General features: G+C 39.5%; 1 protein-coding gene across 39 annotated transcripts in view; it reads left to right on the top strand.

Annotated features, from left to right (window-relative positions):
• PLEKHA5 (pleckstrin homology domain containing A5) overlaps positions 1-21,833 on the top strand; it is a 172,107-nt gene that overhangs the window by 141,233 nt on the left and 9,041 nt on the right. For 6 of the 39 annotated variants that reach the window (XM_083401822.1, XM_083401821.1, XM_083401831.1 and 3 more), the window contains 7 exons: positions 12,611-12,673; positions 13,688-13,768; positions 13,903-14,052; positions 14,490-14,591; positions 15,742-15,856; positions 16,020-16,063; positions 17,972-18,092. In XM_083401822.1, the coding sequence (XP_083257948.1) occupies positions 12,611-12,673; positions 13,688-13,768; positions 13,903-14,052; positions 14,490-14,591; positions 15,742-15,856; positions 16,020-16,063; positions 17,972-18,092 (676 nt within the window). Of the gene's footprint in view, positions 1-2,326; positions 2,447-3,218; positions 3,273-6,374; positions 6,524-12,610; positions 12,674-13,687; positions 13,769-13,902; positions 14,053-14,489; positions 14,592-15,741; positions 15,857-16,019; positions 16,064-16,983; positions 17,173-17,971; positions 18,093-21,833 lie in introns of those variants that run through there. The other 33 variants (XM_083401807.1, XM_083401818.1, XM_083401816.1 and 30 more) reach the window with 15 other exon arrangements.

Raw genomic sequence — 21,833 nt, forward strand, 5'->3', positions numbered from 1 at the left:
TCTGCCTGAGAATCACATTGGAAGTTGCATTCAGAGAGGTGGGTAGGGTCAGAGCCCAAAGTGGGCTGAGTGACGCACAACTCATACTTTTGTTCAATAGAAATTGCTTTGTTTAGGTCGTTTACATACAAACAACGTACAAATGTCAATGGTTTTAGTTGCTTCGTGTTGCTTTTAGTGAGGATCAGTGGCGTAGCGTGGGGGGTGCAGGGGGGGCCGGCCGCACTGGGCACAACATCTGGGGGTAGGGTTAGGGGGCGCAAATCCACGGGTTAGGGGGTGCAAATTACTTGCCTTGCCCCGGGTGCTGACAACCCACGCTACGCCACTGGTGAGGATCTTCACTGTGCACTTGCTTCAGAAGAGAGAAGTGGGCAGAGCATCACCATAGTTAAACTTAGGGAATCCACTTCCACAAAAGAGCAGTGGTGGCCACCAACTTGGATAGCTTTAAAAGACAATTAGACCAATTCATGGAGGATAATGGTAGCAGCAGCTAGTAACTGTGATAAATCTGTTCTACCTCCATAGTTGGAGGCAGCATGCTTCTGAATACTAATTCTTGAAAACCACAGGTGGAGAGAGTGCTGTTATGCTCAGGCCCTGCTTGTAGGATGCCCAAAGCAAGTAAGGAATGCTGCAATTACAGGATGCGGTCCTTTGTTCACCACTGCTGCAAAATGGTGGTGAGCTGAATGAAAAGCCACTGTGACTGGTCCACATGCCACCAGTTTCCCACCCCTGCCTTAGGAATACATAAGAATAAATTACAGTGAAAGGTTCCACTGCAAAGGTGCTTTGTTCAGAAAATTAAATAGACGTGGTCATTGTAGAAGGAGCTGTCTATGGAAGGCTGAGGTCAGAAGGCTGTACAACAAAGCGAGAGTAGTTTGGGGGTTGGGAAGATTGCATATAAGTTATGAAGATTTAGTCAAGTGTTAAATTTGGATGAGATGAAAAGTGTACTCCTAAGACAGGAGTGGGGAACCCATGGTCTTCCAGATGTTGACTCCACTTCCCATCATCCTTGACTAGTGGCCATGCTGGTTGGAACTTATGGGAGCTGGTAAACATCAGGAGGGTCACAGGTTCCCCATCCCTGTGCTATTGCTTTCAAGAACTAGGATGGCTCTCTTCTACTGATACAGGTAGCAAGACAAATCAGAACAACATGGAGGACTGACTCTGGGTTGCATCCAATTGTGTGCCTCCACTGATGGAGGCCTCCTTAGTTCAGCTAGCAGATGCTTCCATTAATGGAAGTGAGCAGAGGCAACATTTCCCATTCCCTGTTCAGCCCTGAGCTTCTTTAAAAACTGCCCCAGAGGGTTAGGGGGATCTTAGTGTGGTAGGTGGCATGGGAGGGGGCTGCAGGAGGAAAGGGAGCTTTGTGAACATCAAGCACACCCATTTTTAGTCTACAGAAGTGTTGGTGGATCAAATAAAATCCTTCCATCAGAAGATGGCCACAATTGGATGAAACCCTATATTAGTTAAGAATTTAAATATATTTATACAATAGTTGCTTTGGTTTAAGTGCTGTAGTCTCCTTCCTTTGCGTGAGTGCAGGCTTTTGGGACAGTAGCATGGAGTTCCCCCAGAATATATTTGGCTTGGGCTAATGGTATTACTGTACTTTAATTCTTCCTTGATTCTCAAGCATTTGGATCTTCCTATTCAACCTTCAAGTTCTAGCATGTATAATTGTGTTGAAGAATCTTAGATGTGTTTGGGAAATAGTCTCTGAAAAAAACTGCTGTGATTGCATTAAAGGAGAAAAAACAGAAAGTGTGTTGTGTTTTGGATCTACAAACTTTGACAGTGTATTTTTACAATGCATACTTTTAGTAAAAGTTGTATGTGTGTTTTTAATATTTCATTCTTTGTTTTTTTCTTTGGCCAGCATTTGAATAAATTACTCAGGTGCTACAAGACTCTTCCTTGTTTCAGATACCGTAGTTTCTGTTGCTATCCAATTCTTTTAAAACATACCAAGCAAAACTTGAGTATACCCATCCTCTATATTTTGTGACCGTGGTACGTTTTTCCTCCTCCCTTCGCACAATATTGCTAGCCTTTGTGTGTAGAAGTTATTACCATGAGTTTCAGAAGCTTTGCGGTTTTAAAGCTCTTCTCACCTCCTCTTAGTTTAGTTGTATTCTGTTGGCAGACATTGTTGGTTCCCTTTTATTTTGAAGAGGTTCACACAGTTTAGATGTAGCATGATATCCAGCATTATCAAACACAAGTATATATCTGAAGTCTTGTGCAAGATAATGATTAACCTATTTTCCACTCTTTGGCTTCTCATACGATACTCCTTCAGCCAGAGGAGCTCACGCTGCTGCTTATAAAGCTGAGAAGGCAGCAAGCCGAACTGAGTAGTATCCGGGAACACACATTAGCACAACTCATGCAACTAAAACTTGAGGCCAGCAGCCCAAAGGTCAGCTATGAAGTGATGTTTGTCATGTGCCATCTTCACTTATTCTTAGCCATTCATTAATCCAAGCTTGCATTGTACCATTGGTGCCAACCTCCTCTAATGTAGCTTTTTAGAGCGTCATTGTTTTCCTGGCATCTGTGGTGGTCTGCTATTAACCCTTTGAGTTCTAGTGTGGATGTTGAATACATTGCAACAAAAAAAAAAAATAGGAATGCGTTCAAATACATTTCACTTTAAATTTTGCAAGTTACGCAGATTACACACAAATATGAAGCCCAAATAGGTAAGGGTGGTGATAAATCTACCATAACCATTTCGTTTTGTTTTCTCATCTTTGAAATGATTTACAATAAGCATTTAGAAGGAGAAAATGCACACAAATGTATCAAAGGGTTTATAGTTGTCTGTGTAAATTCAACATGACCATGGTGGTTTTTCTTAATTTTGTTTTAATGTTAAGAAGTTGTTTGTGCGGCTAATATTACTAAATCTGCAATTGCAAACTAATGCTTTATTACTTTTCAAAAGCAGATGTTTGGTTATAATTTTGCTTCCTTCTGTCATTGGAGTATTGATTGGCTTTTCAAAATATGCTAATGCAAATTCTAGGAAGACCCAGAATTCAATGTAATTCTCGCTTGGATTAATATGACAATATAATCTAAAGGTTGAAATTAGAATTTGTAGTTCTCTTTCTTTTCTGACTGACCTTTTCCACATCTTCATATCTGTCCTTTTCTTCTCTCCTTCCTCTTTGAATGCTGCTTGCTAGAATGAGATTCTTTCTCATCACCTTCAAAGGAATGCCATATATTTGGATCATCAGGTGGGATTCATAGCTTATTCTTGTATATTTATATCTGATGTTGACACTATTTTTTATCATTTAAACTTTTAAATGGTACTGTCTCATTTAAAATTGTCTCAGGGCAGATGGTGAAAATGTTTCTCCAAGTGCAGATAGCACAATTTATATGCTAAGGTCATTGTTCTGTGCCATTCATACTCTTTGTCCTAATGCTGCAGCTTGTCTGCTAAAATAAAATGGGGTCCAATATTTGAATGGGTTCACTTATTTACATGACATTGTTAATGTGAAGTGCAAAATGAATATTTTAAAAATAATCCTAACAATATAGTGTTTATCACAGTAGCTATACCTGGCTTTTGTCTGCTTCATCTATGCAGTCAAAGTCTAAATATATACAAACATTTGATGTAATGAACAAGGATATACTTCCGTCATAGCCATCTTTTTTGGGGGTGGGGAGGGGGAGGAATACTTCAAGAAACCTTTGCACAGAACTTGAAAACTTCATATCTGCCCATTATTTTGTGCGCCTGCTGAGTTGTTGGCACAGGAATTCGGAGTTCTTTAGATTTTCTCAGTTCCCTTTATCTGCATCCTGAAATGAGAGCATGTATTCACTTGACACACCACCAATAATGCGGCGCATTTACAACTCAGTCCATGGCAGCTGTGCTGAGGATGAAGTGCTTCCCATCAAGTAGTAGCACAAAGTGGGGTGCATCATCCACTTGTGCTGGCACATGGCACCGTTCCCTGTTTTTATGAGCTGCTGCCAACACCCAATCTCTTCCTTTTTAATTTTATTTTTTGATCTAGACATAATTGGTTGGTCTTTGGCAGATTCTCTGTTTTATACCACTCTCATATGCAGAAGGATAAAATTGTATTTGATAAGGAATCCTATTTTCTTTTACTACATAACTAGGGATTAGGAGAGAGTGGACCCTGGGTTTAATCATACATTCTGATAGGATGTTCATTTTAACCAGGTTACAATAGTCATGTTTAATGATAAATCACAAACTGATTCTATCTGCCTGTCACTTGGATTTGTTATCTAGCTGATACTGCTGAATCACAGTTAAATGTACAATTGATGTGTAATTTAATATAAAAGCAAAATCTGAGATGCTAGATTTGTATTCATCTTTGGGCAGACTGAAATATTCAAGCATGACAGTGCATAGATTTATATTCAGTTCTGTCTCTGACTCTAAGTGCAGTTCTGAGCCAAAAAGGTGATATTTCTGGGCCCTTGAATAATTTTTGATCATGGAAGATTTTAGTACCGCCTATGGATATTCTTACAAAGGACATTGTTTCTCATTCTGCTATTGTAGCAGCTTATGACCATCAGCAGTACTTATAGACTAAATTTTTTAGAAAATGCTAACCTAGCCTAGGCTTGGAATAGTTAAATTGTATTGAACCAGGCAAACTGTTTAACTACAATTTAACCTCCAGAGGCTACTTGTATGCATGAGAATTCTCAGCATATGGAATTCTCAAGAATCAAAAGTTCTCCTATTCAATACAGTCCTGTTCAGAAGTTTATAATCTAGTGTTGTCTGTAAGATGCTTAACACCGTGCTTTTAAGCAGTATCCCATCATTTCTATAGGATGTGGTCTGTCTATAATGATTAAAAAAGCAACCCTCTACTCACTGTTTTTGAGTTGCGTTCCTTACACACAGATGGAAAATGGAAATAACTGCTGGTCTGCCATGCTATCCTTCCCCAAGCCCTTGAGATATTTTGGACTACAACTTGGCCAACGGGGAGGGATATTGGGAGTTGTGATCCAAAACATCTGGAGTGCAGTTAGGTTGGGGAAACACACACTGTGCTGTAGACGAGTCCACAGCGAAGTCTAATCACATCATAAAATTTGGACCTCCACTGTAGTTCTCACACAATTTCCACTCTGGTCCCGATCATCTTGTGCCACATATTGAGTGTTAGGTTTTATGTTTTTCATGTGGCCTGCATGAGAAACCGGCGTTAGCTGGTTGCTCCCTAAATAGGCAGATGAGCAGGTTCTTTGTTAAGGGCCACCCACAAGATAGTACTGTATGTATGATATAACCTGTGTATTTCCTTGATAAAATGTATATACACCCTTTTAGTTGAACTGAAGCCTTTAAAGGCTTAGTTCTCCAAGCATTCATCCTCCTTTCATTTAAATGGGACTTAACAAGTTCTACTAAAATGAAAAGTAGATGTTCAGAAACTCTGCTTCTCAAATCTGGCTGCTTCCCAAATCTGTTACTGACTTCATCAACACAGTGTATTTGTGAACATAGTTGGTAAATAGTTTATATAAATAATGCAGCCTTGAAAATTATTATACTGTAAAAGATAGGTATTAGAGGTTGGTAAATATAGTTGCTGTATGTTATCAATGTTATGGTGTTATATTGCAGATCATAAAGTATTTCAAAATTAAAACATTGACAAATGAGCACTCACTGTCTAGGAAGGCTTACATTATTGCAGCTCACACTGTGAAAAGTTGTAATAAGCCCAATTGTTCGTGACTGCCTCGGTCTACAACTTGGATTAAGATTTGGCTTGTATGCTATTCATCTGTTTACATGTTGTGCCATAGTTTTGGGCTGACCCAACACAGGTGTTCAGGAAAATAATAATATACATGGGGTCAAGGTTACTACTCTCCATAAAATGATTATCAAGTTGAGAAAAATTTGGACTAAGCTCAGCCTTCTTCCCATTATCCAGTCCCCATGTTGACAGCGAGGATTTGCCCCAGAAACCTCCCTTTTGCTCAGAGTTAATGGTGTGCAACTATCCCTAAGATAGTTAATGTGTTATTTATGCAGTAAATCTGATAATGTGTGTGGGTGGTTTATTTAATGAGGCTAGCCCTTTGTCCATCATATCCATTTGTTAAAGATGATTGAACATTTTCAGCTTGAGTTATTTAGAGAAACGTCTGAAATGCTTATTGGTAATAATTACTTTAAACTTAATATGGGTTGTAGGTACTCTAGTTTGGCCATAGCAGGCTTTTCAAATGTACAGCTTTGCTTAAGCGTGAGAGGAAATATGAACTGCTGCACTAACAGAAAATAATTAAAGTAGAGGCTATATTTACAGTGTCGTCTTTCAAATCTAGCCGTGCTGTAAACTGATGTTTGCTGTATGCTCCTCCTGATTTGAAATAGATGAAAGAGAATGAACCTTTAATCATCATGGTTCACACTATGATTGAGAACTCGGCGCTAAGACCACAACTGTACCATCAAGTAAGGTCTTGGATAGTGAATGAAATTGCTTTTTATCATTGCAAATTTTTCCTCAGTGACAGTTTTTGGTTGTCCCCTCCAGTTTACCCATAACATTGGTGTTCCTCCTATTTGTTTTGGAAAACCACAAGTCATCTGTGTTTTATAAAATGCTGCAATATTGTTAGCATGGCTTTGCTGAACGTACTTGTCAATGAGTATTGAGTGTATCCCTTTGGATAACTTTCTCTGTTTCAGAATATTTGGCAAATTGCTGTTTTTTTGTAGGTTAATTCAGTAAATTCATAAAATCGCCAACAAGCTTCCAACATTTGTCATAGCATGGATCTATGCGATTCATTTTCTTTTATTTCTTTTTCCGTTGAAGGAACGACTTCATTTTGGTTTAACACTAAAGCATGACAGCAATGTTTACCTTGTCATTTCTGGCAGCTTCTCATTTTAGGAATGAATTTACTAATTGTTGTAGGTTCCTGGACAGCTGCTTTGTTTTGCCCTTGGGAGTTAAAAAGGATCAAAATAATTTTGATCTGGGGGCTATAGCTCTTAAGGGCAGTGTGTTCAGAAAGTCACAGCAAACAAAGTCAGTATCAAGTCATGATAAAATATTTGGAGGGGAAATGTGCTGAATGGAAATATAACATCAACTTGTCCGTTAGAAATCAATTTGTCAAAGAATTTTATCCTAAACGTCATATGGATGTTAACAGGTTTTTCACCACGCACCAAATAAAATGTTTGGCATTATGTTGTTTTTCCAAGTAATGGCATTGTTTTTTTCAGCCTATGAACTCAGAGGCTCTCTAGCTTCTAGTCCAAAGTTAGCCCTAGTTTGAGCTTTGACCAGTGCATAAGGTTGCTGCTGCCTTTCCCGGGGAGGGCATTCCTTTTCCTTTAATCACAGCTTGAACTGAGAACTTGGGAAGATGCAGCTTCTGTCACTGCAACTATGATGGGAGAACCTGCATCTGTCAAATGTCTGCCGAATAAGCAGCTGATAAAAGACACAGTCTCCCTCTTGGGGCAAGACTTGGTAACCTTGCCAACGTAGGCAAAAAAATTGTGCCACTCCAGAGAACAGTGTGGCATCTGCTGCGAGTAGAAATTGTGTAATGAAATGCCTTTTGTGCCACTACAATCTTGCTCAAACATGTGCTTTGTTAACTTTTAAGTTAACATGCTTTCTCCCCTGCTTCCATCTGTGAATTATTACATAAGTTAGGGGGGGAAAACAGCATGTAGCATTGCTGAAAATGAAGGGTGAACGCTGGCTTCGTTATCTGCTACTTGGCTGAGACTCACTAGCCAAATTGGTATTCAGATTTATCTGCCAAATTGAAACTAGCGTCTCTAAGGAAAGTTCTGCAGCTTGGAATGAAAAAAGAAATGAGGTGCCCTTGAAGTGCAGAGAGTTATTATCAATTTGTTAGCTACCTAATTATTTGGTTTTGCTTTTCATTAGGTTGGAAGGACTAGAATTGGTTCATCATTTTACACTGAGTTAGCACCATACTTGATAGTTTGACTCTGGAAGGTCTTGAAGGCTGAACTGCCTGATCATTCATGGATTCATGGTACCTAGAGAAAGCCTTTGAGGCCTAATGGAATTGAGAGCACAGGTGGGAAGTGTTGTTTTCACAGCTTTTAATCTTGCGTTTATTTAAAAAAAACAGCTTGAAGAAATAGTCTTCCAACATGTCATGTTCATTAATATCAAATATATAATTAGGGGTATGCAGATGGTGACTTGGAGAAGCTCATCCTGTACTGAATCACTGGCCTTAAATTCTGAAATGTTTCCATGGGATTTAAAATAGCTGAACTATTTAATGAAAGATTCGCGATAGAAACGGGCATGTTGGGTGGGTGGGTCTGTGTCAGAGCAGGTACTGCTTAAAATCCTTTTTCTGAGCAAATCAATCCACATACAACTCACTGTTCACATGCCAGAGTTTTCTGTGGTGTCTGATAGAAACAATTCAATGGATTTTCAACTATCTGTTCGTGAAGTTGCCAGTTCAGTTTACCTTTGCACATGGAGCTGGAATGGGTGGTTGTCATCTTGGCTTTGTCCCAGGCAACAAACTGTGTTTAGCCAGTCCTAGCCTGATGTTCCCAGAGTTATACTTCCACAACTGCTTGGAAAGCCTGCAGAAATGGACCTTGGTAGTACTCTTTTCAGGGTTGTTGCCTACAGAGGACCAGCTCTATATGGATGATACTTTAAGCAGCTACCTTGAAAAATGCCTGTCAGCTTCCATCCTCATTAGAGCTGTGAGTTGTGTAGTAGCTGCAAGTCTTATGTGTGCTGAGTCCACAAGCACACAGAGGCTTTGTACTATTATTTGTCCTTCCCCAAGCTGCTAAAACCATTTTAATGCCCTCAGGCTTTGTGCTTTGTGAGTTTTTAAGTCATAATGAGCCAAAGCTCCTGCACACATAGGGTAACTTTTTAAAAATAAGATTTCAGCGGCAGAATTCAGTATGTATTATACATAGCTATAATAAAGAAGTGTAATAAATTTCACTTCTTCTTGAGTACCAGAGAGAGAGAGAAAGAGAGAAATCTGTCTGTGATAAATGAAGAAAAACTTGAATTAAATTGTGAGGTCGGATAGGCAGTGCAGGTGCTGGGGCACTAGATGGCGCTGGGCCCTGAGTCATTGCTCTGGTGTTCAGCATGAGCAGTTAAGCAGAAACTGTTTTCTGATGAGCATTTATTGTCATGTGATGTGAAACCTATTTTGGATTAAAGAGTGGAAAAATTGCCCCTGTCAACTTCGCTAAATGTCATGCCTTAATCATAATGGTGGCCTCTGGTATGTGTTTTGCGAAACCTAAAGTCACCCAAAGCCACTGCTATAGTTGGTGATGGTCTGCTATGACTAGCATCTAAAAGGGTCTATTATAAAGTGGTGTTGCTGTTTTCCACTGAGAGAGATCATGGAATTGTTGAGCCATCAGCCAAGGAATCCACAGTCATCGCAGAGGATACTGGAATGCATTGTAGGTCACACAGAGTCACCTGATTGACCAGATGTTTGGGCCCCTGTGTCAAGGGTGCACCTGGGATATGGCTTTAAAAGTGGATTAAATATTTAGGCAGGAAAAGATTATGTTCTTCCTCTACTGTCAAAGGTCATATGCTTATGACTACCCATTGCTCAAAACTTCGAGAGCAGGGAGGAAGTGAGTCCTGTTGTTATCAGGATTTCTTACATGTTTCCTGTAAGCATTTGGTTGAGCACTGTGAGAACAGGATACTGGTCTATGTGGGCCCACTGGCCTGATCCAGGATTATCTTATGTCCTCTGATCTATGATCTATGTAAACTATGCAATGTCTGCCCTAGAGCACATTAGACTATATTCTGCCATATGCCCATTAACAAGATCTGTGTATGATGAGCAAGCTGTCATTCAGAAAAACAAGTCTTTCATTACCAAGCTTCTAAGAAGCTTTGTAACCTTCACAGGAACAACAGGGTTCCCAGAAAAGAGTTGGCAAATTACTGAAAGCTGGTGCTGCATTTTGTGGTCTTCCATCAACTCAGTGATTTTTCAGGCTATAGTTCTGAAGCCAGTGACAACCTCCTGTGACTCTAGACAGGCAGCTGAATTTAAAGAATGGCTTCAGTAATCCTAGCTATGGTTCACATGTAGCCTCAAACCATGGTGGCTAGTCAACCTGTATTCTTCATACCTTGGTTTTTGTGAACCCAGAAGAAAAGTGAATTGGAGTTCATGAGAAGAGAAGGTAGTATGCAAACCCTAAGGTAATATATTGTGAATTATCCCTATGTAGAATTAACTCTATTTGAGTGTATATAATTGGAAGGATAAGGCTGAGCAAAAGATGTGTATACACCTTTGTGATTTTTAGAGTACAGATTTTTTTTAAATAAGCAACTTATTTTCCAAGAAATCTGGATAATGATCGGGGGGGGGGAGAGTTTTAGACTTAAAGCTGTTCAAATAGTAAAGTTTTCAGAATTGCCTACAAAGTGAGAATTGGATGGATCTTCAGAAATGTACACATCCACGCCGTAATTCTTAAAAACAAATGCATATATCTTACCTTTTTCCTGTTGTAAGCTTGGCCAGATATACATTGGCCATGTTTGAGCATGTTTTTAATTATTATTATGAAAAAAGATATTTCCATTCTTCAATTCTTTCTCCAGTCAACATGGAATCTGTAGTCCATTTTCAAGTGGGTTTAAAAACGAGAAAGCCCTGTTAGGTACTAACAAATTAAAATCTGTAATTTTCATGACACTCGAAGGTGCTGTGGCTTTTTCATCTTCCAGTATTCATTCCATTAAATGTTCATTTCAAAGCAAGGTTACTTATATGGCTTTATCACACCGTGCATAATCTCAGATCGTCACACAGTGCATTTGCATGAGGATATGCCTTGAAATGAAACACTTAAAAAGTCCTCTGGGGATCTATTCTGTGGTTGGAATGCTTGTATGGCTAAACCCTTGCCTCACGCTTGCAGATGTAGCCCTACCTTAAAAACAGAGAGAGAGCTTACATTCTTACTCTGTACACAAAAATCCTGTGCATGTATGTGAAGGTAGAGAAGATAGTCAACATGTGAACTGTTAGCAAATATGCTTTAATGTAGATTTGCCATTTTCTTCCTTTTCCCTCTCCCACCTTCCTTGTCAGTTTTAAAAATGCTGTAACATTATGTTCACATTGGCACTAATCAGCATACCTAATCAGCAAGCTAGGGTTTGAAAATGTACTTCAAATATGCTCTGGTTGGCAAGGCGATCCCTTTACACATCAGCCACAGTTACTGCTAATGCAGACCTGCCACTACCTCATGGTTATACAACGGAAGCCAGGAGGGAAGCAGTAGGAACACAGGAGCCTTGCTCCCAACATCCTAACCACACTCTGAAGATTGGCCCAGTGCAGAATATCCTCAATGGCCAATTCATTAATACACTTTAAAATGCATATGCTGAAATGTATGTCTATATATTTTGACCTGTGTCTTTATACTAGGCAGTCTGAAATCTAGAATTGGAAAGAGAACTTAATATGTCAACAATCTGTCTTCATGACTGCAGTGTGATTACTGTGTTAGCTGCGGTCCCATTTAGCCCCTTATAATATTGGGAGCAAGGAGGTGCAAACAATAACATTGGAGCCATATAGAGTAGAGCCACACTGGAAAACTCAGGTATCTAAAGTCCTTACTGGCACTTAGACACCTGAATGATTTTCCAGCCCATTGTAGAACCCCAACTGTCATCCTCTGCTATCTGAACTGATTGTTTCTCCTCCATGTAGTCCCTCATCAGTGTAACTTTGGTGTAAATCTTGCTTGCCTTGACACATTTCTTTTAAAATTTGTCAAAATAGTGCATTGCCCCTGCCCAGTTGTTTGTGTAAAGGAGTATGTAGTGTATAGCTGCTTGTGTTGTGTTAAAAGTCTTATTTAACAGTAAAGCTGAGAGTGAAGTAATAAAACCTGCATGTCAAAGACAGTGCATTTACAGTTTTCATTCTGCTGTCTTCACAGATAATGTCCTTTTTTTGTAAATCTCATGTAACTCTTCTTGAGTTTTTCGGAGACTAAGAAGTAAAAGAAAAGAAAACATTCAGAATTCTCAACTGAGAATTTATTCACTGCCCTCTTAACTGCATACCAAACCCTTGGTATAATTGAAACTGATTTATCTCTCCCCCCCCCCCTTTGTTTGTTGGTTCTTGCTTGCTTTGGCTATTATCTAAACTTTTTTGTTTTCTGTCATTTTTTCCTAAAGACTTTTTTGAAGATCACTAATGAATGGAATTCCAGACTTAGCTTTACCTTCATAGGTTACCTTCATAGCAAGAATAAATAGCTCTGATGTGCTTTCCCCTTCTGACAATCCATATTTGGCATTCCATTATGAACTGAAATTTACATGGTGTGTGTTTGTGTTGATTAAATGCATTCAGGCATATTACGTGCTTAACATTCAATATGAAGTAATGTATGCTTAATTAAATGTTAACTAGACTGCACACTGTTTTACATGATTTTAGTGAATTTGTTTGATGGGAGTGTTCTTCCTTATTATAGCTGACACAAGATGAATGTAGGGGTACTCTGTACAAATACAGATCAGAAGACCTAGATATTGATGTAAGTACTGTTGGCCTTATGTATGTTGCATTGGTGCGTTTTAAACAAACTGGTATGCTTGACTCATGTAAAAACAGTTCAAACTCAATGTGACATTAGTCTGTCACATCTCCCTGACTTTCTGAAACAGAGTTGAGATGTGCTTTGACTAATCTGTGGTTGAAAGCCTGCAAAAAAAAAAAATGTAGCTTTACCCACAGCCACTTTTGAGAGAGCAGAAACTTTTGAGCCTTACCTTTTTTCAAAAACAGGGTACAAGAGGAATAGCTTTTCTGAGACAAAAGGTGATGTGACTGTATGGCCAAGCCTTAAAATGAACTCACTCTCGTTTGTACAGAGTAGCTTGTGTTGCAAATGCATACAAAGTAGTCACTGTAGGACTTCGGCTTGTTGATCCGCAAACAGGGAATCAGTGTATAAGTTATCTTTCAGTTATTCCCAGGGCCCCTTGTAAATTCAGCAGCATTTCCCCCCAATGAATAGGTCATCCTATCCCAGATATTCAAGAGCAGTATCATATAATGTGTACAGTAAGCTGAACCTTTAATACACACAAAGCCCTACTCACTTGGCTTTACCAAAAAGACATCCCTATTCATAAATCAGATATTGTACCAGGTTTTTGCAAACACCACAGCAGGTTTACTATTTGTCCTAAGTTGGACATGTGTAGTGGGTACTCAGTTCCCTATCTGCAGGAGCTGCCCCTTATTAGATAATGTATCAGAGATTCCCCATGCTGTGTATGGAGCGTTCCCTGACTTAGTGAATGGGACAGGTAGATCACCAGGTGCATAATGGCTCCTACTGACTCAGGGTAATAGTAAATAAATAGTAAATAAAACAGAACACCCCACTGTGGTTCAAACCTAGCTTGGTGTGTGATTTAGGGTCATGCCTGTGGTAATCTGCATTTAGATATTCCAGGCTCCCCCAATGTGTATGCGATTTTAAAAATAAAAAGCGCAAAGCAACCAGTGGCACTAATTATTACCATCTTCACTTCCACACTAGACTAAGCTTAGCCGATTATGCGAGCAAGACAAAGTGGTTCAAGCCCTGGAAGAAAAGCTTCAGCAGCTGCACAAGGAAAAAGTAGGACAATTATATTTATTACCCAAAATGGATGTTATTTTGCATGCTTTATTATCAGAACACTGATAAGTGAAGTAAAAAGAAAATTAGTTCAATGATGTGGAACATTAAAATTATTCTTTTTATTACCATAGTATACGCTTGAGCAAGCTCTGCTATCAGCCAGTCAGGAGATAGAAATGAATGCGGAAAATCCAGCTGCCATACAGAATGTCATCTTGCAGAGGGATGATTTACAGAATGGACTCCTTAGCACTTGTCGAGAAGTGTCTCGAGCTACCGCAGTAAGTAATGCAATTTTTCTTCAGCTAGTAAAGCTCAGTGGTGTGTTAACAGCAGGCCTTCTTCGTGTAGGCATTTTTTTAAATAAAGAAAATGACTAGATATAGGTTTGTTCTTTATTACACTCTAGCAAACATTAATTTGACTTGAATTCACCACTCCTTGTGTGGGCATGGAAATAGGGGGCAGGGGACTCCTTTTGCTACAATGGAACAACAGAATGCATTTATTTTGGAAAGTGATCCAGAGTTGCAGAGATGTGTGTCAGCTGTTCAACTTTTAGGGCACCACCCAGCCACACTTTCAGGCAACCCAACCCGTCTGAATGTAGTAAAACCATTTATTTTTCTTCATCATGCATTCTCCCAAATTTATATTTTTTGGATTTACCCATGAAGCAAAACTAACATGCGTACATTTTTAATGTGTCTGTATTTAGGAGCTTGAGAGAGCTTGGCGGGAATATGACAAACTAGAGTATGATGTAACGGTCACAAAGAACCACATGCAGGAGCAGCTGGAGCGGCTGGGAGAAGTTCAGGTGCGACCAATGCCTAAACTTTGTATCATATCCATACTTACCAGAAATAATACCAAAATGTATGCAGATACTATTAGAATGTACTTCTGGATGTGATGTGCAAAGATGAATGAGTTCACCCACATTTGTTAAAGGATCTGAAATGCATAATGGCATATTATATGCCTACCTGCTTCTTCAGTCTTCTTCAGACTGAACCTCTGACCCAAATTTTGACTGCACCACATATTTCATTGAGATTTTGTCCTTTCATCCCCATTCACTGCATTCCAACCTCTTATGGGGCAAAATCTTATTGGATTGGATTGGATTGTCAACTGGCAGAATTTTCCCCACCACATCAATATACTAGTATCTTTCTTGGGACACAAGAACATACGTCTCCAGTAGAAACTCATGTGCATAAGGCCTACCTGCTTCTTCAGTCTTCAGAACAGTAAGTTTTGTTATGGCCATAGGCCTTATGCACATGAGTTTCTACTGGAGATGTATGTTCTTGTGTCCCAAGAAAGATACTAGTATATTGATGTGGTGGGGAAAATTTCCAAAGCATTAAGATTTTTGCCCCATAAGAGGTTGGAATGCAGTGAGTGAGGATGAAAGGACAAAATCTCAATGAAATATGTGGTGCAGTCAAAATTTGGGTCAGAGGTTCAGTCTCTCCTAGTTTTCCCTTCATTTCCACCCAAGCACATCTGCCTGAATTTGGTTACAAAATAAAAAGAAACATTTTGGAAAATACAGCTGAAACATAATGTGCAAGCATGTGCAGAATGTTCCCTCATTTTGCCTCTAGAACATCTTAGAGAGTCCTCAGTACTGCAGTTTAAATAAATAATATAAAATGTGTAATGTGAATGGATTCTACTGCCTTTGTTCTCCACATCCCGCACTGCCCCCAAGCTCCAGGAACAGGTCACGGGGTAGATGAAAGCTGACATCCCCAAATGCCCCATGTGGGTAGCAGTTGACAGCCTTGGATAGCTTGTTGCCTTGGGAGAGGCCTGCAAGTGGCTTTCGTTTCAATCTAAGAAAAGGGCATTGTATCCAGAACGAAAAAAGTGTGCGTGATAAAATACAATGAATCCGTCAATGCTTTTTATAAAAAGTGGAGGCAGACAATCTCAATTTTAACATTTCTCTCTGGCAGACTGAGTCAGCCGGTATACAACGTGCTCAAATTCAGAAGGAGCTTTGGCGAATTCAGGATGTCATGGAAGGTTTGAGTAAACATAAACAGCAAAGAAACAGCACTGCAGAGGCAGGTAAATTGGCATGTCAGCCTCTTAGAAGCTGTTATATACCCTCTTGATTGAATACAGTTTCATTTCAGTGATTGAAAAGGAAATATTTAAGCTGTTGATCACTACCAAGGATTTAATTCATTACTCATTATAAAAATAAATGTTCTTCTTTCTTTTTAAATAGATATCATTGCAACAAAGGCTTTCTCATCTAAATATAAAAATGAGGTATGTCCTAAGGATTTATTTTTTGGGGGGAGGGGGGGACTTTTGTAATCACTTTCTGATTCAAATCTCCTACTTGTCCTTTTTATTAAAGTTATTTTATGTATCTTTAGTATATTTAAATAAACGGATTTCAAAACTGGATTAATTCTAAAGGCTGAACTCCCAAATGACAATTTCTTTGTATGTTTTGTGACTTCTTACTCTTATAAGTTCATATATCTCTTCCCATTTCTTATTTTCCCTTTATCCTGATTCCTCCCCCAGCAAATTGTGAACCTTGATTCTTTACCCTGCCCCACACACATTTCATATAGCAAGAAATGCTTTACATGTGTGTTTGCACCTATAAGCTCAGTTCTGCAAGAGCTGAGCACCCACAATTCCTGCTCAAAATGTTGGGGAGTTGATATTGCTCAGTGTCTCTGAGCCTGTAATAACTTCAGGAATTGGGTAGCTTTAAAGGGACACTGTGAGTGACACGTGGGAGGCAATGTCTAAAGGAACTAGAATATACGTTTTATTTTTTATGAGGGAATGTACACTTTTTAAATTGAAATGTGTGAGAGTGCATCAACACAAGAAATATGGGGAAATTGGGGGGGGGGGGGAGATACCATCAAGAAAAATTGACCTGAGGAAAGTTTCTTTGTTTGCTCAGGGGTGGGTGAAGATTGCATGCTTTCTTCTGTGCCCCCCCCCCAGGGGTGCAGAGTAAACAGAGGTGGACCAAGAACAAATTGCTAAAATGTTGTGTCCACTGGTGATGTACTAGAGTTATTTTTTTAATCTCTCCCTCTCATTACAGCAGTGTCCCTTTAATTCCAACCTGTAATATAACTGCTGTAAAATATGTGAAAGAAGTTATAATTGTTGTGATAGATGAGCACATCTAAATCAGGTGACTGTTCTGCAATCTTTAGGAAGAGGAAGTAGTCCCACCTCGTCCTCCACTCCCTCGGTCCTATGACTTTGCAGAGCATCCTCCCATAATCCCCCCTCTGCCCAGTGATAGCAGCTCCTTGCTCTGTTATAGCAGGGGCCCTGTACATCTGCCAGAAGAGAGGAAGATTCACCAAGTTCAAGGATACCAAAGAAATGGAGCTCACTGTGTAAGTGGCCAAAACTGCCACGTTCTTCATCAGTCATCCCACCACCCTGCACAGTTGCCATTTTATTTTGACATCCAGCTACTTTTTTGTTGTGGCGTTGCTTCTTTTCAGCTTAACTGTGTTACTCCCAGCTGCATTGTTAATGTTTGCCACTTCTGTTTTCATCAATATTATGTGAATGTCAGTGTACCCATTGACTCAGACTGGTTGCATTTTGTACTTTGTCCAGCAATATTTGTGGCTCTGAAACCAGATTTGAGCTTTTGCTATGTTCCATTTTGGTAGGTGGGTGTTTATTTTTTTTATTTTAAAAAATCATATTTTGAAACAAGTGCAACAGGTTTTTTTAAATAAATTATTGACAGTACCTGGCACTGTCCAGGATTATTTAATCATCGATAGGTAGCTGCCGCAACATGCTTACATTCTGCAGGGGGAAATGATGCGATAAGCAGCGAACACTTTTCTCCAGATTTTCCATGTGATGCTCTAAGGAAAGAAAAAGCAATAGGTTTTCCAGTAAAAGCTGAGTGTTGTTACACATAGCTACAAAAACAAGTTCTGTACTCATGAGTTGTGCCTATCCAGCCTCTTGGCATATATTTGCCATTCAGTTCAGTTAAAAAGAAATCTACACAAAATGTAAGCAATCTTTTGTTGTCTTGGGCCTTTAAAAGAAGAGGGCATTTCAGAATATAATATCATCATTGCCATACCCTACAGGTGGCCATGTTGCTGTTACGTTCTGACATGTCTTATGGGAAGATGCTAACGTATGTTTTACTGTGGTTGACTCTAGGGTCCAGATTACCGTCTTTATAAAAGTGAGCCTGAGCTAACAACTGTGGCAGAAGTTGATGAATCAAATGGGGAAGAAAAGGCAGATCCAGTTTCTGAGTCGGAAATGTCTGCAGCTAAAGGTTGGTAAAATAATATAGGCTTGTTACAGTTGGTTATTTTCCCTGATAGGGGAATAAGGAACTCCTGTCATCACACAGAAGAAACAGCACAATTGGTTATAGTTTTACAAATAGAGTAACCTGTTCTTATTATAAGGAAAAAGCTAGCATAGTGAAATTAGGTTTAATTATACGACCAGAGAAGGCTTTCAGCCAGTCACAGGAAGAAGAAAAATAAAAGATAATACCGAGAATCAACCTTGAAATCCATATTGACGCTGTGCCTAATCACATCTCTCATGTTCTGCACATACCACTCCTCCAAACAATTGTTCATTTTCAGTCATTGCCCTTGAACAATCTTTCCATCTTTTGTTCATCCATTTCCTGCATTAGTTTGCTGGAACATCCTTGAAGGCAGCACTACAGAACTTCAAGATTTGTCAAAAGACAGGGAAAAAAGTGTCTCCTTAAAAAGAAAAGAGAAAAGCGTAATATTGCAATTCTCAAGTTTGTCTGTCTCCTAGACAAATGATAAGCTTTACCCTGTAGTGGTTGGTGTGGGTTTGGGTATTTTTAAAGCCACATTGCTTCACTTTTGGTCTAGTGATTCTTAAGTCTGCAAGTGGAAGGCTTGTTCACCTTGATTTTACAAAGCACTTAGTTTTGGGTATTAAATCCAAATAAGGATATTATTTATTTATATATGATGAAATACCTCATGGGCTTTATGGCTGAGCAGAAATGTATGCTTTTTGGCAGCATTCTAGCCACTGCAGCATCTGTTCTGTTCAATCCGTTTTGAATGAAACTCCCTTAAGCTCAGTTCACTCACGTAAATAGCATGAATGGCATGTTGAGATTGCTGCACAAGGCTATGCTGCCTATTTATTACTTATTTGAAGGATTTTTAGCTCACAAGGCAAGGGAGGCTCCCAGACCAGTTCAAAGTGAACAGTAATGAGACAGTACTTGCCCCCGTGGTTTCCATTCAAAAGGCATGACATGAAAGGAAAACTGATTGGAAGGGAGAAGGGGATGGGGAGCAAATTCAGGAACTTAGTTTTTAATTACAAAAAGATTATTCATATTGGTTAGCGACAAAGATATGTATGTGCCTATTACACTCCCACCCACATATATATATATATGTATGTATAGAATGGTCTGTAAAGAGTTATCAGAAAGGATATAAATAGCCATCACAAATCCTTGTACAATATGCAGTCTAATCATACATGTGCTTGTGTGGAGCAGTTCCCCTCAGTGATTTTTCACACCATTGGATTGCTTGGTGGTTAGCGTTTGATGGTGAGGTGAAAAATGCAAAAATAATTTTTTTGGGGGGTGAAGAGCCTGAACAGTTTCACATGTTGGGCTACCTTACTTTTTCAATATCTTCTTGTTTGCATCAGGTCCTGAGTCCAATTTATTAATATATCCAGTTGGCTTTATCACTGCCTTTCAGTTTGGGCAGGGTACTCTTACAGTTCTTTGATTCCAGTCTCCCCTCTTTTCCATCTTACACTAAATTCAATTTAAGCAGATGAAGTGCCTATAAGCTGGCTACTTTGAAGTCTGTAGAAGAAGCAGTGAGGTGGTAAACTTCAAGCAAAAGAAGTGTAGACTGGACTGGAAGAAAGTTTTGTCTATAAATGTGCAGTAATAGAAGAAACAGCCTTGGATGCTGTCATATCACCTCCTTGAAGATTATTTAAATAAGCAATTGGGCATTTATCTGGGGGTGCTGTAGGCCTAGATAGACAATTCTCAGAACAAGGAACTGGACTGTTATTTCAACTTGAGACAGCAAGGGGGTCTAATAAGAAGCATCACTTTACCTACAATGGTTTATATTCTGAAGCAGCCACATTTTCTAACAGTCCCTTTGGAAATACCGGACCCATTTTGTTCATCTTGCTAGTGTCAGACCTCTGTCTGCCCCTGTACTAGAGAGAGATGGTCAGATAAGGCAAATGTGTGCAGCTTCTTTCAGCAATCTAATAAACCAAAATTGATGCTTTAATAAGACAATTGTCCTTGCATCTGCTTACAGCAGAGGAAGTGGTGAGCTAAAGTCTCAGAGTAAATCCTATTAACTCAGTCTGAGAGCTTTAGGGGCTTAGGTAGGGAATGTTAACCTGTGTGTTTATTCTGTTAATCGCATTCATCGCACAACTAGTGATCAGCAGTTTAGTCACATACATTTCATTGGAGCTGTCAAAACTACCATGCAGCAGGCCTGGGAGATGCAAGGCACAAAGCAATGCAGCTTTTTAAAACTATGGTGCAATACTTCTTTCCATCAGTATGCATAGAAAGTTTTACCACATCTGTCTTTCCAAAAGTGGAGGGGAAAACATCTTGCAGGATAGCCAGTAATAAAATCCTCTTATCTAATTAAAGTATCTACTATGTATTTTGGAAAGTTGTTTGTCTCTTCTCTCTGCATTTGGACACCTCTTAAGATACCTTCACAAAATCTTACATGATGGTCCCTGTGATCAAGGAGCAAGTTTTCATTTGTTTGGATACAATTGGATGCCATTTGGAATCAAGATAGCAATCTGAACCTTACCAAAAATAAATAAAAATGGTTTCTTGGAATTCCTGAGCAGCTCTGGGTATGATGCTGCTAGTTTTAAATAAAGAATCCTACTGGCAATGTACCATTTCCTGCTGGAGTAATACATTTCATCAGACCAAAGTGTTCAAAGCAAACAGTTAAAGCAGGATGAAACCCATTTTTAAGGATCCAGTGTTGAATTGTCAACCACCTGCACTGCTTTGAGAACAAGGAGGGAGATCTAGGCATGCTGCATAGATTTTAATTGTCATTTATGTGGCTGTACCTGTGTAAAGGGACACGGGTGGCGCTGTGGGTAAAAGGCTCAGCGCCTAGGGCTTGCCGATCGAAAGGTCGGCAGTTCGAATCCCCGCGGCGGGGTGCGCTCCCATCGCTCGGTCCCAGCGCCTGCCAACCTAGCAGTTCGAAAGCACTCCCGGGTGCAAGTAGATAAATAGGGACCGCTTACTAGCGGGAAGGTAAACAGCGTTTCCGTGTGCTGTGCTGGCTCGCCAGATGCGGCTTTGTCACGCTGGCCACGTGACCCGGAAGTGTCTCCAGACAGCGCTGGCCCCCGGCCTCTTGAGTGAGATGGGCGCACAACCCTAGAGTCTGTCAAGACTGGCCCGTACAGGCAGGGGTACCTTTACCTTTACCTTTACCTGTATAAAAGGATTAGGATTGTATTTTAAGTTCCTTAGACGAAAGCTGGCAGAAAGTGGCCACACTCCAAAATCCTGCCTACATGCTGTGACAAGGAATACACAATATAAATATTGTTTTATACATATAATATTATGGCCTGTTGATATTTGCATTGTGAGGATTTGTTTGTGTTTTACTGTTCTGTAATGGAGTCTTGAGCCAGTTAAAAGTAGTACAGAGAAACTGAAGAAAATTGATAGGTCCCCCCCCCCCCTTTGCATATACCCTGCTCCTTCTTCACAAAATATAGGTGCAAAGTGCTCTTTTCTTTTTTCTGTTTTAGGATTGGGTTTCCATACCTCTAAATATAACGTTGCAAAACCCAAATCATGTATATAGTACAAACTGAATTTGTTCTTTTGTGTTTCCTAGTTTTGTGGCACATAAAATGTTTTTCTTATGTAGTGGGGGTTTTTTATGAGGGCAGTGTCTGCTTTTCTTGTTCACACAAGTTTCTTTTTTAGGGTTGCTGTAAGATTAATTTATGTATG

The sequence above is a fragment of the Podarcis tiliguerta genome (genome assembly GCF_965153285.1).
Source record: "Podarcis tiliguerta genome assembly, chromosome: 10".
Taxonomy (NCBI): domain Eukaryota; kingdom Metazoa; phylum Chordata; class Lepidosauria; order Squamata; family Lacertidae; genus Podarcis; species Podarcis tiliguerta.